Source organism: Liolophura sinensis, chromosome 6 (assembly GCF_032854445.1).
Source record: "Liolophura sinensis isolate JHLJ2023 chromosome 6, CUHK_Ljap_v2, whole genome shotgun sequence".
Lineage (NCBI taxonomy): Eukaryota > Metazoa > Mollusca > Polyplacophora > Chitonida > Chitonidae > Liolophura > Liolophura sinensis.
In genome coordinates this window covers 49,082,467-49,110,300 of record NC_088300.1, presented here as the reverse complement: position 1 = coordinate 49,110,300, position 27,834 = coordinate 49,082,467, and the positions used below count along the sequence as shown (strand labels likewise).

The 27,834-nt window shown below is 35.5% G+C and overlaps 1 protein-coding gene across 2 annotated transcripts; it reads left to right on the top strand.

The window, feature by feature from the left end:
- Nucleotides 1-318: 318 nt before the first annotated feature.
- Nucleotides 319-26,915, top strand: LOC135469298 (prominin-1-like). 2 transcript variants are annotated; one of them, XM_064747913.1, is made up of 30 exons: nt 319-598; nt 1,822-1,920; nt 2,430-2,550; nt 2,907-2,977; nt 3,324-3,530; nt 3,919-4,039; nt 4,948-5,023; nt 5,839-5,934; nt 6,816-7,042; nt 7,391-7,465; nt 8,965-9,019; nt 9,675-9,766; nt 10,380-10,453; nt 11,474-11,626; nt 12,266-12,386; nt 13,208-13,302; nt 13,785-13,866; nt 14,424-14,570; nt 15,718-15,822; nt 16,670-16,750; nt 17,316-17,375; nt 18,380-18,454; nt 19,079-19,147; nt 21,216-21,305; nt 24,081-24,199; nt 24,755-24,784; nt 25,226-25,252; nt 25,458-25,484; nt 25,649-25,678; nt 25,928-26,915. In XM_064747913.1, exons 5-30 carry the CDS (start codon nt 3,463-3,465, stop codon nt 25,944-25,946), a joined length of 2,214 nt encoding a protein of 737 aa, XP_064603983.1. In that variant the 5' UTR covers nt 319-598; nt 1,822-1,920; nt 2,430-2,550; nt 2,907-2,977; nt 3,324-3,462; the 3' UTR covers nt 25,947-26,915. The 2 variants fall into 2 exon arrangements, with proteins under 2 accessions (XP_064603983.1, XP_064603984.1); XM_064747914.1 differs by lacking the exons at nt 319-598; nt 1,822-1,920; nt 2,430-2,550; nt 2,907-2,977 and having other exon boundaries at nt 2,988-3,530.
- The last annotated feature ends 919 nt before the right edge of the window (nt 26,916-27,834 follow it).

Below are 27,834 nucleotides of genomic sequence, written 5' to 3'. Positions count from 1 at the left end.
AACTAAAAGAGGGCATAATCACCTCCAAGATAGAAAATAATCTGACCTAGCTATCTTCATAAACGATATCAGCTGGAATACACAAGGCCAAAATCTTATGGGCACCCATTTTGACCGAAAACCTGCAGCGTCTTATGCTTTTTTCAGCACTTGATGAACAAAACTGTTTCAAAAATAACATTCGTATATAATTAATTACACAAATTTCTAACTATAAGTTTAAAACACATAAAATTTCTGGCTTACAGATTACACAAGATGTTGTATGTTCATGCAAATCTGTGCAGCTTTAAATCACAAGAAGTTACAAGATTTTTTTAAAATTCAGAAATAGTTCACCTTAGATGCGGCTTACCTAATTTAACAGTATACATGTCGAGATCGAAAGGCATTATCTCCCCTTACCAATTGGAGTTCTTCTATTTCTAGCAGACGCTTTTGTAGGCAACAACTTTGATGAGGGTAGGCGCAAAGAATGCGATACAGTACTGTCTTGCTTAATCTAGCCTGTTCCTTGCATGGATAGTAAAAGTTTTGGAAGAGAAAAGTTAAAAGAAAGACATACATAATCAAGATATTCACGAGGGACAGAATGTTTGTAAGTTACCCACTTTTGCTCTAGTCCTGAGAACCCGGCTTAGAACTTCCTTCCTGAGGACGTCCCGTGCCGCCTTTATGCTCAAAGAGATGTTTGATAATAACACTACGGATCTAAATTAAAACCATGCAAAAATACCAGTGTAGATCGATAAAGTGTGTGTGTTTGTTGAATTAAGACAATGTTTACAATTGTGACCAACCTTTTTTTTTTTTTCTTTTTCTTTTTTACATTTTAAGGATGAACCCTAGGCCTATATAGCGCCTATTCCCATCTTGTCTTGTGTAACCCAAAATATTGATCGTGTATACAGATGTATACATATGTGTGTTCTGAAAGCTAAAAGACTGCTATTTAAGAAATACATTCAAAATTTATCAAACTATCGTATGAGTGAAAATCAAGAGAAAGTTGACCAAAAATCAAAGTTCTATTTTTTCGCTAATGTTGGACATTTTCAAAATTTTAATCTCCAAGTGCATACCGTATTTTACTGTTTAAACCAATGAAATGCCCCACCGATTTTTAATATTCATTATAAACTTTTCTGACTGAGTGATCAAGAGTTTTGGAAAACTTGATATTCTCTTTCTAATATCATTAAAACTGGAAAAGGTATAAAAAAAATTGTTGAACTTTTTTTAGCTCAAGCTATCAGCTGTAGGTGTCCTGGATGTCAAAGCTTTATGTTGAAAAAATAAGCAATGATATAAGTGTATTCCACCAGATGAGTGTCTCATGTTGAGAAAGGGAGAAAATTACCAAAATGTTATCTTTCACCTCATTGTCTGCTTGCCGCTGACTTGTATGAGAAAAGTACCCAGGTGTCTGTTGTCGCAAATATAATTACCTGATGATTACACTGAGACCAGTGGTAAACACGTATCCATTAGTTCAAAATGCAGGATTTGACTTATTTATAATTTGATCTGCCTAACATTATTACTATCAACCATTTGAGTTTCATTGTATATGAGTAACTTTTGGAGTAATGTGGCAGAGTGATTAGCCTGCTGGCATAGCACTGGGGCCTCTCGCCGGTGCGATCATTGTGAGTCAAGTCCAATATATGCTGGCTTATATACAAGGGATAATCATGTGGTTCCCCAAGGCTCTGCCTTCTTTCCTCTCACCATAAAATATTTTCCGCTGTTGTATAAATTAAATATTCTTGAGTACAGTGTAAAACGAACAAATAAATTGTATTTCTGCTTTTTACTAAGCTAATTGTAGAAAACATGGACGGCAAGAAGAATAGCTGAGTATATAGACTATTTCCAGCAGCAGGTCATTGAGAAGATCAGAAATATCAGAGAAAAATGGTATGTTAGTGACAGAAAAATCAACAAAAGAAGAATATTTGTACATCCCTACCAAATGTTTATAAGAAGACAGTAGGATGCTACTGATGAATTCTTGCTTGATCAAGTGTTATTATGAGACTGTCTTGCCAGTGTTGCTTTAATGCCAAGCTACAAAGTATTTCAGTTGTAAATATCAAACCATAAATTTTCATCAATGGCCTTTAAATTGAGTTTTTTTTTTCATACTCTTAAAAAATCTAAAAATTTAAGCATACATAATGAGTTGAATTTGTAACACTGACAGTATGGTTATTATGATTGATGGATTTAATTCACTGATAAAGATTTTCTTCATTTTAAGTAAGATATGTTAAGATTTTTAGGGAAAATAAGATAGACCTTGATATGAAAGGCCAAATAAAATTAGCCTTGTCCATATCTTCATTCCTGGTGGTTCAGCTTTCAAGTTTGTTAACTCAAAACAGTAGCGTTGAGGCTGTTCTTATGTTTAATTTATCTTGTTTCAGGCGACCATACATGATTTACATGATTATAAATCAGATGGAACAGTTACACCCAATGCCTTGTCTCCATTGTTTGATATGGCTCTGGGCTTCCTTGAGCTTGTTATCCCAACATCTGCAATTGGTAGGTAGCATTTTCCCACAATGGATTATTCAAAGTTGTATAAAATTTCTTAGAAGAGCTGCAAACATATAAAATATATATCACTGGGTTTATTTTCTTTCTACTTTATACATAATACTGCTGTGGTATTAGACATGATTTTATATGAGGAAATTTATCAGATCCTCTGTCATGTGTATTATATTATCTCATGACCTATATATACTGTAAGTCAAGAAAGTGAGTTAGGCAAAAAACAAAATCATAAAAAAGGAGAAAAGTGACCAATCTGTTTTAACTTCTGTTTTAATGTTACATAAAAAACCTTCATTTTTACTGCCATTCAAGTGATACAAGGATGTGAATTTTGTTTGCAGAGTATGTGGTCAGAGAGGTGCCACGTCTGACTTTTGGGCAGTTTGTATTTAGTTATTCCAATATCGAGGAGGTAAGTGAGACATCAAGTTAAGCTGCAAATTTCAGTGTGTTGCCAGGCTCACTCTAAGCATACTGGAAACTGTGAGTTAAAGGATTTTCACTTGTGAAGTCTGATAAGAGCATAATAATTCAAAAATAATGTATGGTATCTAACAAACTAGCTAGTAAGATAAATAGATACCAGTATATGTGTGAAACATTTATGGCCTTTTTTGTGAACTTTGACACCAATAAGTGTAGAACACAAACTGGATTCAGGGGTTTGTGAGGAAAAATTTGAATGTACCTTAATTCCGTTACAAGAATTTCCTGGAAATGGTTATGCTACTGATTTGTCTCAATGTGTTTCTCTGCAGATTGTGATGCATACTGGAGGTTTGTTATTTTGTCTTATTTTGGGGATCCTATTCGTCGTCTGTTTTTCTGTGACTGGATTTGTATTCTGCTGCTGCCGATTATGTGGGAAGTGTGGAGGGCACAGGCACCATAGATTTGATGGAGAGAGTCACATTCGGCAAAAAGCTGTTGGAATTTTGTCTCTTTATTTTGACTGCTTTATCAGCGTAAGTACTTGCAAGTTTGATGTTTTATGTTATCAATATTATTCATACTGTCTCTGAATCAGTATTAGTCTCAGGTACACGGAGGGTTGCTCAGTAGGTAATAAACAGCAATGTATTGAATTTAGATTTTCTCTCGTTGATAAATGAAGCTGTTCGTATTGCATTTGGTTTCTTACAGGGTCAAGATAAATCATGCGTGTAAAAAGTTTAAAAGCCTCCAGAAAAGTTACATGAATGGATTTATTAATTATACTTTTTTTATGTTTTTCACGTACATGTACTAGTTTTTACATGTACTTTTCGAGCCAAAACTCAGAATTGTCATCTGTGTACATGTAACATGTTTTATCTATTGTTTGTGATATGTTTTGTGACATTTCTATTGTAGATCTGGATTAGCCTGTATTTTTTTATCGACTGGTCATGCAAGAAATGGATTATTAAACACAAGCTCTACACTTCGAGATGCTGTTGATGATGTTTTCTTATTTGTAAATAATACTGTTGTGGTGAGTAGACCCAAGATGCTTCTTGTCTTGCCCTCTTAGTGGGTTCTGCAGGAAGACAACTAACCCATGATTGGTTAGGCTGACAGTTTTTTGGGATTTTTTGCCTGGCTCAGAACTTGTCAGGTAAATGCTAGAGTGCATTGGTTCTTTTGAAGTATCCTGAAAGTAACTTTGTTTCTATTACTAAGATGGCCTTCACCAGTTTGCTGAGATCAGACATCTTAGGAAGCCTTGCTACTGTTTACTTTCAAGTATCGAAAAATTTTGGGGGGTTATTTTCAGAAGGAAATGCCTACTCTAGGAACTATGAAACAAGAGCTGCTACAGTAGTCTGCTCTGTCATATCTGATGCAGAGACTCATTTTGTCATGCTTGAGACGCCAACATTGGGCATACGTAGACCGGCAATACATATGTATTTTTTGATTTATTTCATTTTTTACACCGTCTAGGTAGTGAAACTTTCAAGAGCATTTGGTACACACATATAAGTATCATATATTACTTTGTATTCTACATGGTTTCATGGCCTAGGTGCCAGATCCTCTGTCATGTGTATTATATTATCTCATGACCTATATATACTGTAAGTAAAGAAAGTGAGTTGGCAGCGTTAAGACGTATAGGACACAAAGTTTGGTGAAGATCACTTACCTTACACCAATATGACGTTCACTGGTATGCCACACATGGGAAAGTTTGTTGGTTTATATTTGACAAAGGTTGTACGGTTACTCTGACCACAGCATTAAACACCAAGGGAATAAACATATGACACACAGCTTGACATACACCTCAAATTGCCTCTATTTATATATGCATGGTTGTGCATGCTCTTTCGGCTGACATATCACCTAGTCCATGAAGCAGTATGTTAGATCATTGATAATGTATGTTACTTCCTACAGGGTGTTTGGAACATCACTGAAGTAATATTTACAGAGTTTAACACTACCCAGAACAGTGTGATCAGTGATTTGCAGGGTTTGTACAATCTGAAGGGCAAATTTTTTGTTGGCTTGATACTGATTGAATTCTCTTTTTATACTTAATTTTATGTTTTTTGTTTTCTTTTATTTTAAATTTGACCTGTCTTTTGTGATGTTATTCAGTGTTTACATGTATTTAAAGAGAGTAGTTCATGGGGATCGTTGTTGGTGTCCAAGCTGATTTACTACTTGGGAATGTAAATCACTTTACAGTGATTTGCACACGAAATGAGAAAAGCTGTGTGCATGCCCATTTCAATTGGCTACCTTTAGGCATGCTTAATGTTACAGTAAATCTGATATTTTGTTAAAAGTTTAAGAACTTAAACAAAAAATGAGCTCAAGGAGATAATACATGTAGAAATGTTTGGCCAATAAATGATGACATTACATGCACACAAAATACTGAATTAGTAACAAATCAAACTAATTAGAATTCAGTACCTACATTAGTGAAGTTAATATTAACAAGAGAATTATCACAAACTTATGAACTTACTCATTAAAGTCTGTAATAAATAGTGCTTGTAATTTTCTCACATTTTATTTCAGGTGCAGGTAACGCTTTTTCTGATAGTTCTGTTGAGAGTTAAGATTGTTGTTTATTGTTTGATTTACATATCATAATTGTTGTATAAGCATTCATCAGTTATTAGTTTGCATCATCAATCTGCTTGTATGTTTTTAAAGAGCATATAAGTTCAGTATTTCAAATAGATGCAATAGATCTTGGGTTTTTGAGGTTTGCCCTGTGTAGACCACTATTTCAACCAAAATGTTGCATGTGTTGAAATACTGTTTGTCACCCAGATGTAGGTACCCAGGTGTCTTCCCCTTTGATGACGATGCTGAGAGAAGAAGGAGGGCTTAATAACATCCTCAGTGCTATCACAGGCTTGCAAAACAGTATGTGTACACTTTGTAAAATCTCCTCTACAAATGTAGTTTCCACTAATTTGTTACAATATGTACATATATAGTCAGGCATGGAAATTTAATTTGCTGAGTGAGCTGACGACAAATATCCTGAAGACATTAATGTGATGTTAATGCTCAGAAACTTTCGAAAACATTTAATCTGTGTATTTACATGTATTTGTATATCCATTAATGGTCCTACTGGCTTGGCAGAATAATTATTCATAATTCATTCAGCTACAATGTTGAAATGAGACACTTCATCGGTCCTGAAGAATACTTATGCTCACTGTAAATCGTTCTCAAGAATATTTCACTTATACGACGGCGACCAGCATTATGGTGGGAGAAAACTGGGTAGAGCCCGGTTAAAACTCATGACCATCTGCAGGTTGCTGCAAGACCTTTCCATGTACGGCCGAAGAGGAAGCCAGCCTGAGCTGGACTTGAACACACAGCGACCGCATTGGTGAGAGGCTCTTGGGTCATTACGCTGCGCTAGCGCGCCAATCAACTGAGCCACGGAGGCCCCCATGGTGTATATAATATACATGTATATTCATTCATTCATTCATAAAGAAGCTGATTGGCTCCTGATTAATAAGGCTACAGACTCAAATGAAGCTCTCCCTGATTTGACTGCAGTTTCATTCAGAAGGTTCTGTTATCTGATAAACAGCTGTGATTTACTGAGTTCATTTTACATAAACCATAGTACAATTTATTTTTTCAAATAAATAAATTTTTGGTGCCTTACTCCCAACCCAACCAGGTGCATTCCAAGCAGTTCAAACTGTGCATTCTCTGAAAATGTTGAAGCATAAGGAAATTAAGTATGTATATAACCATGAAATGACTTTTCTCTCTAGGTGCAGGTGACATTAAAACCAAGCTAATCTTAATGGATGGAATCTTGGGGAACATGATCAACTTTACAGAAGTGTTGAAGACTGAGGTGGTTGGTGCTCAGACTTTGTTTCAAGAGGCCATTGATTCATGTTGGTCAACACAGTGTACAGATGCCCTTAATGCATTTAAACCAGCAATGGATGCATTTGGAAGCAGCATTAGCAGTATTGACTCTTCACAGTTTAGAGTAAGTGTCAAAGTAACATCATTTTGGTGTTGCCACTGCTGAGCAACTTTCTACCCAGTTTGGAACCTTTCTTAGTTCAAACAATTGGTATACATGTACATGTTTGAGGCAAATACTGATTAGGCATGGTTTGTGCTGAAAGATTCAAAATTGGAGACATTTTTAACGTGTTTATTTCTATATATATCTGATCAAAGCCCGATGCGTCAAGGATGTGTTTATTGCATCTTTAAACATATCTTCAGTCTAAGCAGTATTATTTTCCTGTTCTTTACGATTAGGGAAAGCTCCTGTCACCTTTAATTTTATATAAACAAAAGTTTTTTGTTTCCTTTTACAACACAACAGCCAGCTGTACTGAACTCAACTGCACAGACAATAGACCAAGTGCTGCAGACAAACTTCTCTGCAGTTATTATACAGGTAAATTTCTTAGTATAAATCTCAAGTATCCAGCAAACGTTTCCAAGAGCTGATCATTTAAAACTTATAGCTTTCATATATTATAATATTTTTTATTCGCTGATAGGTATGTTAAATATGAACACCCCTACAACCATAATCAGTCACCGTAGTAATGGCTGAAGGATTTACTCTGTAAGCAACATCAGTGTTTGAACTTAAATTTTCTTAGCTGGAGTCACAGGTTTCACAGCTCTATCAACTGCGGTAAAACAGTATTCAACCTGTATTTGGCTAGTATAAGCAATGTACAGCTACAGGTTAGTCTCCTTTACTTAAATCCTTCCCTCTCTCAAGACACACCTACATTCAAAGGCCCAGAGCTCCATACTTCTTGAAACATGTTTGGCCAAGGCATGCGTGCAATTGTTGTAGGATTTTATTTTATTCTTTGGGTCATACCAGGGCTTGAGCTTGGATTTGCACAGCCAAAGTGCAGCACTGTACCAGCTGAACTATCTGGAAATTCCCACTGGTAGCTGCTAGAATGAGCATGGGAAAGTTGCTCTCGTTACATAGGCAACATGTGTTTGTTACACCAAGGATAGCTGCAACTGTTTCGACAGTTACTGAACTGACATGTTAGTTCAGTGAACATCAGATCAGTTATGGCTACACCAGGGGTAAAGTGCTTCCAAGCACTTTACATTGACTAGTCCACTGTTCATCTTGTTCATCCACATATTCCTTAAAATTTACTGTTTCATCTTTCAGTAGCGTGATAGCTGCAATCTGCAAGGATTTATTTTCAGCATGAAGAACTCAACAGGGAATTAAGTTTATGTGCTGGTGAAAGTTGTGAGTTTTGACTGAGAGTCTTTCAAAGCATCACAAAGTGACTGACTGGATATTGTACATGTAGGCATTATTTATTGACCACAGCTGTGACTACAATCTACCTGATTTAATTCACTCACAAGTAGTTTGATACTTATATATGTCAAGGATGAAGATTAATCTCTTTTTTCAGGTTTTTTGGAATTTCATTATATCAGACTTTTGGCACTAAGCTGCAGTCAACAGGTTGGCAGGTGCGATGCACAAAATATGCCTAATTTATACACCCACTATTTCCCATTTTACTTGTCAACAGTAAAATAAGTACTAGCAGAAGTCTGTTGATGTGCTGTACAAATTCATAATTCTCATCTTTCAAAGACTTCAACTGATGGTTTGTTGAAGCATAAGATTATTCAGTGTAGAATAGATGTTTTGGTTGTGTACATTGTATCTTCATGTACATAATCCACTCAACATCTCTCCTGCTTTCCTGTGTTGGTCAAGCATTCTGAACTTAATGAATCAAGGGATACACTTACATCCGAGGAAGCCTATGAAAATTAATATACCATATTAATTTTATGCCATTAAAATTAATCATATACCATATCTTTCTATACTTGTCATCTTATGAATTAACAAGTTCTGTGTATACTGTCTTTCTGTTGTTAATTTTTTAGCAATTTGATATAATACCAGAAATGGTGAACAATGTCAGCGGGGGATACCTTCAACGTAAGATTAATTACTTGTTTTGATTGTTTTATGTTTTGTGAGGTGTAATACAGAGATGTGTTCTACAAGCTTGTGTGGTATAAAAATTCTATTTACTTTATAAATTTGGTAAATCATTAGATATACACACATTGTGGCTCTTCATATTTTTTTGTCTGCATTGTTACTCTATAAAGTAATTTCCCGTTAAACTGTTGAAATTTAATTTTAATATTTAAGTTTAATTTAGAGTAAATCTATTCCAATGGGTATTTTGTTCATACATATATGAAAATATTGTAACTGTTTTGGCTTCTTGTAAATCATTTCCATCTGTGTATTGACATGTGAATTAAGACCATGGCTGCAAGTTTAAGCCAGGCTGAACCAAGTTTTACACAACAGAACAAATTAACACTTCCTTTGAAATCAGATTTTTTTTTTTATCAGCAGAGAAGATTTCAGAAATTGATTTTCTCTTCATTACAAGATTACCTTGCAAAGTAAATGACACTGTTTTGCCATTCCCTGCTACAGTGATGTGACTTACATTTCTAGATTCTTTTTATGGAAATATAGCTTGTTTTATATTTTCACTGCATTAGTTCACTTCATCTGTGAAAGACTTAATGAGAATTCTCTCCTGAAAATATGTGTTGATATGATTGATTTGTAGCCATAAGAGATGCTATTAGAGATGTTAATCTGTCCAGGGAAATAACACCAGTGATGGAAAAGCTAAGAGAGAGTATGCAAATGGTTTATTCCGTAAGTGTTTTATGTATAGATTCTACATTTGATTATTTGATTGATTGGTGTTTTATGTCGTACTCAAGAATATTTCACTTATACGACGGCAGCCAGCATTATGGTGGGCAGAAACCGGGCAGAGCCCGGGGGAAACCCACGACCATCCGCAGGTTGCTGGCAGACCTTCCCCACTTATGGCCAGAGAGATTCTACATTGATGTTGGCTTTCATAACAGTTTACAAATGTTGCATCTTGTACGAAAAAAATGACACCAGTCAAAACTGAAATAAGGGTAATCTGCGCAACTTTAGCCAAAATGAAATAGCTGTCATTCTGAAGTTTTTATAGATCATATATAGGGTTTGAATATGCAGTTTTGACAATATTATTTCAAATTTTTGGAGATGTGTATGTCTAAATAACTGGATTTGTGAAGTAACAAATCTTTGATATTTTGCTTTTGCTACTATTTGCTGTGTCAACGACAAATGTGTTCTACCCGCTGTAACTTTTGATTGTAGTTCTTAACAGCTATTTTGAAGTTGTGACCATGGTCATGACATGCCATTCTATAAATAGTGATAGAGATGGCCATTTTGTGTAAAGTATACTTTATTCGTTACATTGCAGATAAGGGAGTTGTTTGAAGTGGACTATTACATTGGCGTTCTCACTCGATCTGAGCAGGATTTTGCTAACATTATGTAAGTTGTTTTCTATTTGGACTTTTATACGGAGTATGCTAAAGAACCAAAACAGAAAAACTGCAGCAGCACATTTGAGTCCCTTGAAGAATACAGGTGTCAAAACTTTAATTATAGACCATTACTGTAGGTTATTCAAATTCATATAGTACAAGAATTCACTTAATGTGAGTCATTCTAAAAATAAAATTATATATATATATATATATATATATATATATATATATATATATATTATGCACTGTATATATAGTGTAAATGTACTTTAACATGTGTTAATCTAAAACCGAGGTCCTCCGTGGCTGAGGTGGTTAGCGTGCCAGTGCACATGATCAGGTCTGCCAACAACAACCTGTGGATGGTCGTGGGTTTCCCTGGGCTCTATTCGGTTTGCTCCCACCATAATTCTGGCTGCTGTCGTTGAGTGAAATATTCTTGAGTACTGCGTAAAACACCAATCAAGTAAATAAAGTTAAAAATTATTCTTCCTTTTTGGGGTGTATCAGCGCACTTGTAAGATTGTCTACACATGCATGTTTTATGTAAGCACTCAAGCTTTTTTGATTGTGGAATGAAATATTGGGGTTACTATTGTTGTAGGTATGTATACTAATATTCTGCTAGCATGCGGCTTAGTACACTCGCCACTGTTCTTCTCCTGTTAGCTGGCCTGACATTGTTCAGTGACAATTTACATAACTGGGATAGCTGATTACCTGTAAGGATCACTGCTGAGGCTGGTAAATCACAATCACCATTCAGCAGTTACATTTCCTAAATCGTTTAAATATGGACTGTGGTCTACCTCTTTCACATAAATTAATGAAATGATGAATGTTCTTATATAAAATATACATATATGTAACAAATTTTCTGTATTTAGGTGTCAAATTATGATTTATTTTGATTTGTCTAAGTATGCAACAATTATTTAATACACTGAAAGTTTTAATCTTTTAATATATTTTTCTAAAGCTTCAGTTACTTCCCCTTTACATGTACTGGTATTGCTTCTTTCAGCTTGATGAGTACATTAAGCTTCCTAAGTGCCCCAGTCATGATCCTTTTGACTCAGTGTACTGGTTTGTGGATGGGCATATGTTGTGGAAGTCAGAAAACTCACCCCACTGAAAGGGGATGTGGCTCAGTCACTGGGGGACGCTGTCTTATGATGTGAGTAACCTCTTCTGACTGCTTTAAAGCCATTGGCTTACCTGTCAGAAAGTGCTATAAAAAGCACCATCTTGACGATGGATATATGTAAATTTTAGCTTGATGGTTATGTTTGCAGTATATTTACCATTAATTATCAATTTATGATGCACTATTCATACTAAAGGATGGGAGGAAATTATTTCACCCATGTATGATCTCAATCTGATTTTGAATTTTACACTGATTTATTATAAAATTATTGTTGTTTTTATGGATTAATTTGAGAAACATGATCAGATTCACCAAATTCACAGTGTGTGCAAGAAACAAGCATTCGTGGTGATGACATGGATGAGCAAGTGTTTACTGAAAACTTGTAGGCTGTGTTGTCTTGCTGTAGATAAAGCTGTGTTGAGAGAAAAACAGGTCACGTAACAGCTAGTTCACCTAAACTGAGAGATGTGTCAGCTGAATAGTATATTCTGCTGAATCACTTGTTTAAGGAGTAATTAAAGATGTAAAAATCAAGTAATTAACCTGTAAAGTGAACAAAAGGAGATAATTAATTGCAATTACATGTAAGTTTCTGGATAGGAAATTCTTAACAGTTATGATTGAGTTTGATTTGTTCTTGTTTTCCCTTACATGTGGCATCAGTACTGTAGCTCTGATCTTCCTGCTAAGCTGGATTATGATGCTGCTGACCACCTTACTCTTCACTATTTCTGCACCTGTGGCTAGAGTTCTTTGTGAAGACGACTTTGAAACAATGATCATGGTACAGTGCTAGTGAAAAAAAATCCCTGTGTTTATTTCGCTATTTTAATGCCTTCCCCTTGACTGTATTTGAGGAGAGATATACATCTAGTATGGTTGTGTTGTCCTGTCTCTGTTTTCCTGAAAAAACTTGTCCATTCTTCATCAAATTTGTCTTGAATGCTGTTGACATGGACTTAACTGTTTGTTTAGCTTTGAGTGTATGTCTGCTTTTTGGGCATCAGAAATTTTTTGATAAACTACATGCATACACATTACTATTATTTGATGTAATATTTTGTAATGGGTATCAAAGACTTAGGCAACCTCTTAATGCAGTGGTCTTATGCCCTGTCATATAGACATTGGTATGTGTATTAGTTTAATTCTGTACACAATAAGGCTAAATTTTTTCTAAGTCTTAATCTTGGTAATGTTTGGGTAAACCTTACAGAAACCATTGTAGGTCGATGCTTTTTTGCATGAATTGTTGGTCTTATTGGTCTGTTTTCCATCCCTCCTTATGCACTGTTGTTAAATCTCTGGTTCAGTGAGGGAAACTTAAAATTCTGTAGACAGTTTTGGCTTATGAAAAACTTACTGCATTCTTTTGTAGTATTATATGTATAATTCTTGTATGATATTAATGGTGCATTTTTGCTGTTCCCCACTTTAGTACTCCATAGAATGATATAAAGTATGTGACTGTTATAGCATGTCATGTGATCATTATTGGTAAGTCTTCCAAGGGCAAAAACAATTTCTGATCCTAATATCTATCAAAAATATCATATTGCAGTCCAGGGAAACAGGGAAATTTCTGTTTTTCTTGTATGTTTTCAGTTTGAAAAAGTTTTTGCTGATCAAGGGTGGTTTTCTATAGAATCCATGTTACCCAGCAGCGTACAACTCAACCTGACTGTCACAAGAGTCATGCAGTAAGGATAACTATTGAATTACACTTTCCAGAATAGTTTTGTACACATTTGGCTATAAGTCTTTGGCTTGAAATGTCCTGATAGAGCCACTGCCATCTTCATCATGTGCAATAGTAAAACAACAGTACATTCATCAGAATATTAAAGTTTATATCGCTCATAAAGAAATAAGTTTGAAAGATTTTGGATAACATCCTGAAGCAGTCTTGCTTTCAAGGGATAATGGTAAAACATATTTCAACCAATGTATTGTTATACTATTATATATATATATATATATATATATATATATATATATATATATATATATATATATAACAAAAAAGAAATGAAGTCCTTGCAAGTGGTATATCCAGGAGAATGACTTGCTAGTTAAAGCTAGTGAAGTGTATAATGAACGAAAACTCAGGTGAAGTGTATAATGAACGAAAACTCAGGTGATATATATATATATATATGTTTTCTTCTTTCTATGTTTGTAGGAGATGTGATGTTGATTATTCCATGCTTGATGCCTTTGGTTTAAGAGAATTTATATCAGGCTTTATCAACGCCTACAAATCGGTACTGTTTGTATTTATGTGCATTTCATAAACATGTTGAAGCTGTCTCTTGTTATCTTGGAGGTACAAGTATATTTAACAACACGTATTTTATACTGACTCACTTTTCAATCCCCTTAGCAGTTGTTCTCTTTTAGCAAGGTATTACAAAATTCATGACTTAGTGTATTGTGTATTAGAATGTTAAACCACATGTTAGGAATGGTATCTTTAAAAGTACTGCATGTATTGAGATCACGTTTTGCACACATGTAGAGCACAATAACGTGATGGGTATGCTCTATTGTTCATTCATTGTTGCATATTAATTATCATAAATTACAAAATTCACAACTTCAGCACTTTATGTATTGAGCTGAAGTTTTGCACTCATGTGTCTCTTACAGGCAGACTCTGGTAGCAAGTTTTTTTTTTCAACTGTTGTATAGGTTTTTGTTTTCCTCTTCAAGATTTCTGATGGTCTAGAAGTAGGCCTGAACACTGTGTTATGTGTCCAAAGTGAAAATGGTTATCGTTTCATAAAATGTTTATTGATGCTCTGACACATGTATATTTCAGCATATTGATATAGAGGGTCAGCTACAAGCGCTAATCCAGAATATGAACCTGAGTGATTTTGACCAACTCTCAACTATCATGAATAGTAGCCTGAGTGGGGTGGTCTCTGTCATAGACAACTTTGATATCAACAATATCTCCTCACAGGTAAGCTACATGTAGCACCATGTTACCAGACAGTTATCAAGGAATGTGCTGGCAATCTCGCTTCTAATAGATTTATTAAGTTTGCAAAACATTCCATCATCATGTGAATAATAGAGAAAAGGTGAAAGTATAAATGTGCCACAAATTCCATGAATTGCCATGCTAATTGAGTTTGATATTTATTCTGTTCGCATACTTTTACATTATTCCTTTTGTTACATAATTCATTGTTTTTCCTTGCTTACAAGGTGTACAGACAAAAGGTGGAACTATAAATGTGCCATATATTCCATTAATTACTATGACCAATGAGTTTGATATTTATTCTGTTCACATACTTTTACAGTATTCATTGTGATTCCTTGATTGCATGGTGTCATCCATCCATATGCCTTGCTGATCTCATTAAAGAGTCTTTGATAACACTTCAAATATCAATTATCTCCCTGCAGCTGATCAACTGTTGGTGTATCGGCTGTTTATTGGTTTCCTCTGCCCATAAACGCCATCACATAAGACTTGTCATTACAGCGTTAAGCACCAATGCAGAAAAAAAACAAATGAACATCAGTTAAATATGTGACTACATCAGTTAATTGTTTAGTCCCATGAACTTTTGGTTTCAGCACACCATAATACTAGCTGACATCATATAAGTGAAATATTCTTATGGTACAGCGCAAAACACCAATCAAATGAAATAAATAAATCATGGAATTTATTATTTAAATAAAACTTTATGTGTTCCATTTTTTTCAGCTCCTCACCATCCCCCTAATCTTTGTGATTTTTCCATACATTTTTACATTTTCTGATATCATTACTCGCAGGGACACTGTGCACTTTTACTGCTTTGTGGGCCTTTGTAGCAATAATCAGTAGACCATGCCTGTATGGCCGTTCGCACAGTCAATATCATATCAGTACATTACGTCACACATGGAAAGTAATTGCCAATGGTCAGTGGTTTACTTCAGTCACTCCCGTTTCCTCTATCCATGAAACTGACTGCCATCATATTGTGAAAAACTCTTCATTGTGGCATTAACGGACACGCAAATAAACCTGTTGTGGGATTGCCCTTGTGTCAGTACAGTGAGTGACGCAGATTGATTATTAGTCATTTATTAATTTATTTGTTTCTTAGTTAGGTGCTGTAGACAGTCTGTTTGACGGTTCTAACCCAGGTGTGAACGACATGGCTGACCAGTTAGTGAACATTTCCCTCCAAATGCCTGGTGCGGAGTCTCTGGTCAGTGTCCTGTAATGAAATACCATTATAATCTTACTTGCCATACTAGTGTGTATGTGCCATGCTTTTTACGCTAGCCTGATTGTCAGGCTTTCTTGTACATTTGTATAAATAGTCATTTTGTAAGTGACAAAGATGTTTAATAGTTGTGGAATATTTGTCAGTATTAATGCAGCCCGAGGACAATAGAATAAAGTTTTCTCATCAGAAAATTAGTACTCATATTTCATGAAGTGATCTGCAAAGTATACTTGTGGAAGTAAATTGCATAGAATATTACATTCTCATTTCTTCTGCTAAAGTATGTCAGTTATAATGTGTCATTGTTTTACAGACTGTATATTTAAAGCATCATTCATGTACTTTCTCCTGCATTTCATTATTAATCACTGTTTTATGCATATTGTGGTCAGTATTTGGATGGAATTGTGGAAAAGTTTATCTGGCTAGTGAAATACACTATGCTTGATACCATACTTGAGATATGGTCTGCACCACCGTGGACATAGACATGTAAGCCATGTTTCTTCCAGGAGTTCCCTCTCCCACCCACTATGCTCAATAGTGATACAGTGATGCTAAAGATATCAAATCTGCCTTGTTCAAAGTGCCAGCCCACTTGATAATGATCTACTGCTCTGGAAGCTTGGGTGGATCTAGTGGAGACAAGTAGTGGCTTGTCCATGAATGGCATGACCCAGGTCTTACTGACTCCAGCTGCACGTTTATGTCAGGAGGTTTGTCAGATTTCTGTGTGTGAATGGTTCCTTATCTTCCTTTAACTTGCTTTAGATGTATATTGGTGTAAATTGGTGATGATAACACTTGTTTCTGACTTGTATTGCAGGCAGCAGGAAAGCTGAATGACACTGCAGATCAGCTGAGAGGACCTGTTAATAATGCCATGCTTGCCATCAACTCCACTAAGGTAGGCTATATTTTACTTAGTGACATGCATATGAGTATCTATCAGTGAGACTGAAATTGGGGGCGGCCATCTCTGCTAGATCTATGCTGAGTTGTAATGTGGATGTGGAACTGGTCAGCGAGCATGGCCTGCTCGTTTTCTGCCTGTTTGCTGTGTTGTTTCTGCAATAAATTGCTGAACACAGTAGCATGAGACCTGTCGATGTAAAACTTTATTTACATTTCAGAGATACAAAAGCTGTTAAACCAGATTATACTTATCAGTCATTGCATTCTATGGAACTTTGTTTCACATTATATAAGGGAAGTGAACTACAATCAAGACAAAGCTGTTTGGTTAATCTGGTTGGTCAGATGACAAATCTAAATAACTATGTGTAACGTAGTCCCAACCATTGTTACAGTGCCCCATTGTTTTGAATTCTCAGAACTTTGTTCTCTGCGCAAGGCCAGATTATCTTCTTTTCTGTCCTCTCCCTTCACATTAATACTTCATAAATCTACCTGTCTGTTGGTTACTCATAGAAGCTCCAAATACTTGAAATTATCCTGACATCTTTTTTTAGAATGAAGTCATGAACGTCCTGACCTTGATTGGTGGAGACATTGTGAACATTTCTGGTCTGGTAAGCTGCATTCTATAGTTTACTCAGGATATTCTTTAACTTTAGGCATTATCATGATGAAAACTTAACTGTTATCAGACAATGTGTTTGTACCTCCTATTGTAAAGTCTTAGTGCTTCCCCAATCATTTGTCTATGTTTCCATATTTTTTTCTCATTTTTTTTTTTGCCTGTGTATAGTGCAGCTGGAGCTAATGTCATTTATTGATGTCGGCACCCAATAACCGTTTAAGGAAAATTTAATAAATAAGGTAAATGTTCAGGGTGATATCTAAAAAAGAGCAGCATTGATGCTCAGTATGTGTCTTAACTACTCTATTTCACCTAAGGTTTGGTTTGTAAAAATGAACTTTCAGTAGCATATAAAGGCCTTAAAATAATACTTTTGATATCAACATTTAAGTTTTTCTGATAAGAAATTAATCAAACATCACATAAAAACTGTTAGGAGTGCCCATAAGGTGGATGAATCTATTAGAATCCGGCAAATGTGTCATTTAGAAAATGCTAAATTTTAGATGAAATACAATACCCTAAATTACAAAATACATGACTTTTGTGTGTTAGGATCAATGTTACGGTAAATGTTAAGAGTAATATCTCAAAAAGTACTGCATTTGTAGGGCACATTTTCTGGACGCATGTAAAGCACATAAACATGTGTGGAGATGTGTTGATGCTCTGCATGCTAACTTGCAAAATTTATGCATTAGATTTCAATCCAAGGTAAACGTTTAATAAGGGTAGTATGTGAAAAGTACTTCAGTAAAATTTATAGAGCTGAAGTTTTGTATGCATGTATTTCCAACAGTTGAGCTTTGCTACCAGGCATATATTTTGAGTTTACAATTTAGATAACTTTTTTGGTGGTGTTTTTCATTCAATAACTTGAAGTGTAGGTTTGCAAGAGCAACTAGTGTAGATGGTTTTGCAACTTTTTGAAGTGGTACCAAGGATATAGAATCAAATTATTTCCATTACAAAATAATAACACTTTTCATGCAGGTTAACAACACAAAGGATGCCGTGTTAGGCCTGCAACAGTATATCGCAACAAATGGACTAGATGTCATTTTAAGGGTATGTAAAATGTGTTGAATTACTAATTGTTAATGATTGATACTGTATTACCATTACAGATATTGTCACAAAGTTTTATAACAAAGTATCACTGTCTCCAGCCGTAAATGAGATGATCCTGCAGCAACCTACATGGGTTTCCTCTGGGCTCTGCCCTTAATGTTGGCTGCTGTCGTATAAGTGAAATATTCTTGAGTATGGTGTAAAACACCAATCAAATAAATAAATAAATACAGTATCCCAGTATTTTATTTATGATATTGAGAGGAAAACTATGATGTTAAATTCAAATTTTCTTAGCTCATAGAATGATTCATCTTATTTGGTATTTTAGATTAAACATAAACTTACCTTTCACAGAAAATGCTTGCAGATACAATATTACTTCTAAATTTGGGATACCTGGCCTGCTCATTTTAGCCAATATGTATGTAACTGTAACTGGAATTTTGAGTTTCTTTTTTGTCACATGGTTAGACCGTCTAATGAACAACATACTTGTATCTTTACTTGTCCAAAAGACTTTTAAAGAAATGTAATATTCTGCTTTTTACAATATCTGTCCTAAATTTGAGAAGAATTCGTCTGTGTATATTTAAGCGCGTATGTATCTTATGGTTTCAGGCAGCCATGATTGCAGTGAACAGTCTCCTGGGTAGAATCGATACTTTCATTCATGTTGTTTTTGAACAGGTAATCATAATATTATTTCTGATGCGAAGTGGTACGTGATTTGGGAAAGATGAAGGTCAGTCCATTCACCATTCATCCATTACAAACCTATTGTCACCAGCACAAAGTTGTGAAATGTGCAAGTTTTGTAGTAGACACCTGTCACTTGTACAATACCTTGATCAGGTTTACCAACAGACAAGTTTTGAAATTTGTTTGAATTTCTTTGCAAGTTACTGATATGCGATGCATTTCTGCGAAATCAGTTTTTGTGGCACTCTCACCCTGTCATGCCATTCATTCTCCTTAAAACCCATAACAAATATTCTTGAGTACGGCGTAAAACACCAATCAAATAAATAAATAAAACCCATAACACCAAGTCTGTACTATTGTTTTTAATGTGCCTCAAGCCCTGGATCCTCTGGATCTTTTCGTTTTTTAGCTCACCTGTACGAAGTAAAGAGAGGTATTGTGAGAGGGTGGATAGCGGCAGTGTTGTGTTGGGGATCGACGTTGGTGTCTGATTAAGCTTATTTTTAGTTGCTGTATAATGGTCTCTCATACGTGGATTGAAGGTTAAGATTTTTTTTATCTCCAGTGTATTGGGCTCTTCACTGCAAGGTATTGTGTGTAAAATATACATACTCCAATTTGAAGTTAACCTTTTTTTCTTTTACATGTAGCTTGTAAAAGGTATAGTGTGTAAATGTAAGTACCCATATGGAAGGTTAGGCTTTTTTTTTTTGAGCTCATTAGTCTTTATACACATACTCATCTGGAAGGTTAGATGGAGCATGGAGGGTTTTTTTTAGCTCCCTAGTCTCCCTAGGTTTTGTTATATATATTTTCTGCTCTGATGTGTAAGGAATCATGGGTATCATTTTGATTGATAAACTTTCAATGTAAAAATTCACTTTGTTTTCTGTAGTAAACACATTTTCTCTAGAAAGCCTCCATGCAGGGCTACAATTTATTGTGCACATGGTCTGTTTTTGTTTGTTTTTGTGTTTTTTGAACATTTATTGACTTTGCTAAATTTACCTATTTCTGATAATCAAGAAAACATGCATGAACATGTAGCGCTACAATTTTTGTGCACAGGTCCGCCTAAACATAGGAGAGCAAGAAGGGTATTCATAAGCAGGTTTCTCTGGCAATTTGACCAGATTTACCATCGTTTTTCTGTTTTGTGGACTGACTCTGTACTCTTGTAAACACAGATTTCTGTAAACTTTCATGCAGCGGTTACTTATGCAAATTCCTATCTAGAGAAGCTTATTGTCTCTCTAGCTACTGTAGCAGATTTATTGAGTGTCAGAATTACCTAATTTTTGGACTTCATATTCTCTTGTGTACACATTTTCTGTGGAAAGCTTTCCACATCTATATTAGCACTAGGAGCGTAATACCATGATGACACTGGGCGATGCATGTGCCTTACTAGACTGTGACGGAATGTTTAAGACATTCGTATAGACAGTGTCTGTTGTCAGCTGAGTAGTTGCTCAGCCAATCATTGCAGATTGCAGTGGCCTCCCATAATACATTGATAGCCAATCATTGGTAGTGATTTGCATATCAAAAACCACTTCACCGAATGGTGCTTGAAGAAAGTTTTATTACCATAGCTCATCATTTACTCAGCCATTCACAGTGTTGCAATTGCCACCCGTAGTATACGGATTGCCAAATGCAATTTGTGATTTGCATACCGGTACTGCCCACAAGGGTGACTTTACCGCCGCATTGATTTGCAACTCAGTAATGAAGATCACTGCCCTACATTCTTTATCTATCTAAAGCCATATTTACATGTATAACAGAATAATAATTTTGGCTCTTCTTGTTGATTTAATGGTAAGATCTGAGTACCTTCTAATTAGAGAATAATATCTGTGTATGACATTGTCATCGTATTTTGTTTTTATGCAGAGATCAGTATTTGAACATATCACTTCAGTTAAATGTTATGCAGTTTTACGAAATGCTCTGTCAGGCAAGCTACCAGTGTTTTCTGAATGCAGTTGTCTACTTAGGAGCCAAGAATCTGTGTTACAGATGTGTACTATGATGTTTATTGTTTCAGGCCCATCTTGTTCTGCGATGTAAACCTGTGATGGATGTGTACCGTGCCGTAATAGACAAAACCCTCTGTGAATTCATCATCAACCCTCTTGTGAGTTGACCTTATTGTTGAGAAAAATGATGGCTGGAGACCTAACCTTTAACAAAATCATGCCAGATGTATTAATTTGTACTTCACTCAATATGAATTTGAAAATAAGAGTAAGGATGGCAGGAGTTTCATAAGCTGTGATCACACTGCAGAGTTCATCGTGATCTAAGTCTACATCTGAACAAGGTCACATTTCACAGGACATCATACATGATCAGATCTGCTTTGTTTTCTTACTTCATCATTCAGATTGTGGTTAAAGTGACCTGGGCGCCCAGATATAAGGTATTTTTGCATTATCGGGTATTTTTCTCAGGAAGTAAAAGTCACAAGCTTTTTGTTAATCCCACCCCCAGCATTGTATGTTAAGTGAATGTTTAAAAATAAACAAAAAAACTGAAAATTCTGCCAGGTTATTTTAATGAGGTGCTGTCAGTTCAGGGGGAATGGAGTGTGCGCACAGCGCTCAGTAAACTTCTTGTGTAAACAAATATAATACATTACACATTACACATGTAAAAGAACGGCTTACAGCTCGCTTGTGACAGAATCAGCCAAAAAGAGGCGTAAAAAAGAGCTCAACATGTTGACAAGCAAGTCTAGAGTTATGATTGGTGGTCAGTTTGAATTGAGTACATTGAAGAAAGAAATGGGTTTCACGAAGCATGAAGATATTGCAAAACTACTGCTTGATAGGTGGATGCAAATGTTGTTGTTATTGTGGGAAGGGAGTGTTAGACTTCAAACGTAAACACGTTTCTGACTCTTAGTTTAATGAGAAGATTATTCGTAACCTATTCCCAATGCTGTTTTAGCTGCATGTATCTATGTGTACGTCGAGTGGTCGAAAGATGGTGTCACGCGGAACTTTCCGAATGCTGCGCATATGCTTTGAGCCCTTCCGTTTAAATATTAACAAGGCAAAGTGGCCCTTTTGGTGTTGAATTCAAATAATGACAGGACATCTCCTGGCTCGTAGAAACTACATACCCAAATAATATTTTTTATTTCAATGTGAGTGATTTAGTTTATGAAGGAACTTTAAAACTTCATTAAGACATTGCACTCAGAATTTGTTTAAAATCAAAATTTTGAGCTACCATGTCACTTTAACATGCATTTTCATTTTTTGCGTTACTCCAGCAACAAGGAGCAAGGTCAGTCCTGGCCTTTGAATAGGAATATGTACATCCCGCCACTGTCATTGATTCAGGAGCCTTGATGACAAGAAACGGTCAACGGGTCCATTTGCTTTGTCTTATGTTCGTTTGACACCTTCTTTTATACCAATATTGCATGCATGTCTATTTTTCACATCTGGGAAGGTTTGTCAGTAATTTGCCAAAGGTTTCTCCTGCGATCTGTGCTTCTCTCCACCCTTGAAAATTCTTGAACAAGGTATTAGTCAACACTTCAGTAAGTAAATGCCTCAATGTCCAGTACATATCCTGACGACTCTAATATGGCATTGTGTTCAAGAATGGATATATGGATTTGGTCAATCCAAAGCATTTTTCCCTGTGAGGGAAAAGTCATTCAGCTTATCAGTGTTTAATAGGCCCCTCCTCAGCATACATGTTGATGACCATATCACCAAAGGTATGAAAGTGATCTAAAGATGTCAACAATTTTGGGTATATTGTCTGTCCAGTTTAATTACCATAAGTTAAACTGCCTGCAGTTTCATGGCTTTCAAAAAGTCTTTGTAAATGGTTTTCAGCTTCAGCTTCCGTACAGAGCAGTTTGCAGCACGACAATGTTTGTAACACTGTTTCATCAACACAGCAGTGTTGGTATAGGCCCATTAAGCTACACAGCGCATTTGGGGAAATCTTGGACAGCTATCTATATAGGCAGATAAAAAGCATATCCATATGTACATGCACATCGTCATTGTCCAGTTACCATCTAAGTCTAGGTTAAATGAATGGGCTTAAACTTCTATTTCTGAAATTAATTTATGATATAAAAGATTAGAGCATAGAGAGTAAAACCAGAGCAGTGACGATAGCCTGATACTTGGCAAATGGTTAGAGGTAACCAGTGAAATATTGTCTTTTGTCAACTTAGCCCTGTGAGGATTTTATTCTTACTGTTTGTCTAGATGCTTAAATAATAACAAATTATATCCCCCCTAGCACAGTGGCAGAAATAGGTAATAAAAAAATACATCGATGATTAGTGTAACATATTAGCCATCACTGGCCTAGAATTTAAAGACCTGTAGCAAAAAAAGCAAAAAAAAATTGTTTCTTAAATTGGCTTGGAAAGAGCATACGTTTTGGTACAATTTGGTGCAAATTTCTAGTTCTCATAGTTACATAAATTGCATAACTGCAATGTATACTTAGTTATCTCAAAACATTGCAAACACAGGCAGAAAAATAAAAGCAGATTCAGAATCACTTGACCAAAATATACCAGAATACATCATCTGTCAAAATTCAACATTTTTTATGATGTTATACATTTGACCAGTGGCAAGCTTTTAAAGTTTTAACAGATTTTAGTGTCATTTTCAGACTTTAGATAACTACATGTAGCGTTGTTTTATGTGCATATCAAATTTTAGAAATTTAAAGGACCTAGCAGAACAAACTTCAAAACCCTAAAAGATAATATCTGAAAGAATTTTTTTCTGCCAAATTTCATGTGAGTGTGATTTGCAATTTTCTATAAAACTGTCTGAAAGATACTTGCTCAAGCACTCAAGTGGTAGAGTTGGTTGGTGATTTATGCTTTAACTGTGACTTCCTGGTATTCTGTGTTTTACAGAATGGGTTTTGGTTCTGCCTGGGTGCGGTTGTGTTCTCCTCCGTCTTAACAGTCATTGTTGCCGTTCGTCTATCCAAGTATTATCGCAGGATGGAGCCAGTTGAAGGCAACCAGGTTATGTAAGGAAACTTTCTCATACTTGGACTAATTTTGATTAATTTTGTGTTGATTTATAGGCTGTGAGGTAGGTACAAATGTAACAACTAAGATGCTATGGAATTGTACCAAAAGTCTCTCAATATGAAAGTTTCTCAACACTCATGTTAGTGTAGTGAATAAATGTATAGCTGGCACAAAACTTTTGATCTGTTTGCACAACAGCAACATGACTAAACATGATGATTTCATCCAGGCCTGCCTAAATAAAATCATTGATTTGGTGGCAAGATAATTCTGCATTATGAAATGGTGTAATGTCTATTGAAGTGATGTTTTGAGTCAAAGATCACTAATGAATATCACATTGTACAAACTATTATTTTAACAAGAACATGTATACATATAGAATAAAGAAAGTTGCAAGACTGTCAGTAAGATCTATTAAAGTAGGAGTATAATGATACATGTATTAGATATTTTTGTTTGAGTTGGGTGTATGTACTCCATTGAGTTCAGGCAAAACTCTGCAAAGATTGTTTCCCTTCAGATCCTTTTATTTATTTATTATCTCACAGTTATGACCCGAGGTCCTTCAAACAGGATGGGTAAGTATTTTGTTATTCCTCATTAACATCTGTCCTAAGATTGTGTCATTGAGAAAATAACAGAAAAATGTTATGAAGTTTATGTGTGTACATATACATCCATTATTTAATGCCCATGGCATCCTGCATCTATGTTCATCTTCAGTTTGCAAAATTTGATAAGTATTCATCCAATTTAGGTCTGGGACATCCTTTAAAGTAAATCTTACAAATTAAGTTATTTCTTAACATTTCATTAATCAGGTCATGGTATGCATTCTCATGCAGACACTGATTTATTAAGAGGGTTTTGAAGATTATTTAATCTTTTTGTGAAATTTTTTAAAACTGGGCCTTGTTCTTAAATGTATAATTTTGTGTATTAGATTAAAGCTTGAAATGATTATAAGTAACACCTGATTACCTTACCTTAAATAAATTTAAATTTTTGTTTTGTTTTAGTGTGAAAAAAGCATCCAGTCACGTTCAGTAAGTAACCTCGATATTCTTGTTTGACTTTTGGAGAAATTTTCCTACAACCCTCATCACTGTAGATACATATAGCTTTATGCATAATATTGTCACTGTTTTTGTTGTGAAGAAGATTTTGGAGGAATTGGACTATTTCACGTTCAAACCATTCATTTGAGACTGGCACACTATTATGAAGAGGTCTTTCTTTCTTTTTCTGCAGGTCAACCCAGATAAGGAGAGTCAATGTGTAAGTTTTTCTTTGAAATTCTTTAGTATTTTCATGGTTATCTTTTAATTTATGTAATTCATTCACACACCAGATTATTAAACACAACGGGAAATATTCTTGTATTGTAAAAAAACTCACATGGTGTTACGTTATTATATGATTTGTTATTATTTACGTTTCAGAGTACCGGCTCCCAAGTCAGCTCAGTACAGGTGAGAATATCTCAGGAAGTTTTGAATTTCCTCAGTGACAAAATACTGACATAGGAGATGGCTTGTAATTGTCCGTGAAGAACAGCATGTGGTTCTGAACATAGGTACATGTATCACGTCTGACATATGTGACAAGCTGCTGAACAGTTGAATCCATTAATTGTTAAATACACATGTGTAAGTAACATCATTTTCAGCCTGGCATTGTGGAACTGCACATTTAATTCCCTCAACATTTTCATATTACAGGAGCCCGATGGTTTCCTGAGTGCAGTGCTTTTCGTGGGATTGGTGTTGTCATGAGAAACATTTAATTGATGACGATATTGTGTTCCACATGAAAGAAAAACCATTTAATCTAGCATCCATAGCTGTTCTCTGTGTTATGGAGTGTCTCATGGGAAGGATTTTAAAATCCTTCTCGTGTAATTACATTTACCCTATGCTCAGAATTCTATTGAATGTAACACAAGCAGAATTCATTTGCATTTGGGGTACCTTGGTACACACAGAATGGAAATATCCACCAAGATATCCAGTGATACTGGAAACAATCTCTTCACATCACATTTCATTTCACACTCATTTCTCTTGGTGTCAAATTCCCCAATTCTAAATGCAATCCAGGATACAGGTAATTCCAGCTAGGAAAGAATTTTTGTTGCTTTTTAAAAAGTGTGGCATAATTTTTAAACGATAGGTGATCAACGTAAAATTTCAACCTTAAAATTATATATTTAGACAAGAAAACTGATGTTTACCCATGAGGATATCCTCGTACCTTCAAATAAACCAAAAAACAGCTTTCTCTAGTAAGATCCATAGAACTTGGATAATCAGACGAAATGTGCAACCTCTATTATCAGCGATGCTTTAGGTCATTTACATGAACTGTACATTTTGGATGCATTTGTGATTTTGCCTGGTGTTCAGGTTTTCAACGCCCATATAAGATACGCTGACCAGGTTTTCTTGTTTTACAAAATATTGCCAAATGTATGTATGTGTATATCTTAAGCATTCCATTTGTTATAGCGTTAGATGTTTATCTTCGAGAAATTCATGTTCTCTTAAGTATTTATCTCCTCAATATTGTTAGCACAGTTTTGTTGTGTTGATGTTACTGTCTTCTATGAATAAGAAAAAATATAAGTATTGATTGTTAGACAATTTTATTGATGTAAAAATGCAAATTTTCTTCTGGTTGGTACACAAATACAAGTTATACATTCTAAAATCTGTCCTGTTGTCATTTAAATATATAGTGTTACTAGATTCCAGTCATTTCTGTACCATCCGTAATATCCACGACAGCTGGGGGCCTTCAGTGAAAGAGCGTTGTCTGATGATACTGCCTTGCAGACGTGCCATCCTTGCCCTTATTTAAAGATTACGCACACAAAATGGCCGTCATAGTCAAATTGAGACCGATACGCAGCACGGGTATTGATAGTTAGTATAGGTTATCTAGTATGGTTCCACTGGTGTAAGTTACCGAAAAGGTTATTAGTTAAGCTTTTACCTTGATTTGTTTCTGTTTTTTTTTCTTTACTCTTTCAAAATAATGCAAAAAATAAAGAAAACGTTAGTGTTTTCTGTGTGCTATAACAGTGGTAAAGCATTCCCCTTTGGAACATATACTCAAACGTGGTGTAAACTACTGTTCCACCCACTGATTTATAAGGTCAGTAGACGAGGAGGTACGAATTGCCAGTATTGACGACTTTCCATTGTGCAACTGAATCACGGAGTACTTCCTATTCCCCACCGTAACGAGGAGAACATTTGGCTCCCCAAGGCTGATAATGAAAGGAACAGTTGATGGGTTTGAGGTACTGGAACCAAGGATAGCGGGGGGAAAATCGACTGGTTAAGCTAACTAGCATAACTAAACCGGTTACCAATGTTACGCGCGGATTCATTGGCGTTATCAGACCACTGATTTTGCGGCTAAGCCGCTTGTCACTTCTGGTCGGTATCAGGTTTCCCAAAGGTCGGCATCACTCCCTACCATGAAGTAATCAACCTGTCCCGCTACCGCGCTGTGGGATGTACAATGGTCTACAGTCGGGTGGGAATTGGCCCCGACCAACGGGTATGTTTTGATGAAGGCAACTGTGTGATATATCATATGGAGACGAATATTCTAGTCTCGT

Excerpts from the sequence above, each read along its gene's own strand:
- LOC135469298 (XM_064747913.1), top strand. The coding sequence starts at position 3,463 with ATGGAGAGAGTCACATTCGGCAAAAAGCTGTTGGAATTTTGTCTCTTT. Across the intron at positions 9,767-10,379 it reads GTATGCAAATGGTTTATTCC|ATAAGGGAGTTGTTTGAAGT; the intron begins GTAAGTGTTTTA and ends GTTACATTGCAG. Across the intron at positions 14,571-15,717 it reads TCAACAATATCTCCTCACAG|TTAGGTGCTGTAGACAGTCT; the intron begins GTAAGCTACATG and ends TTTGTTTCTTAG.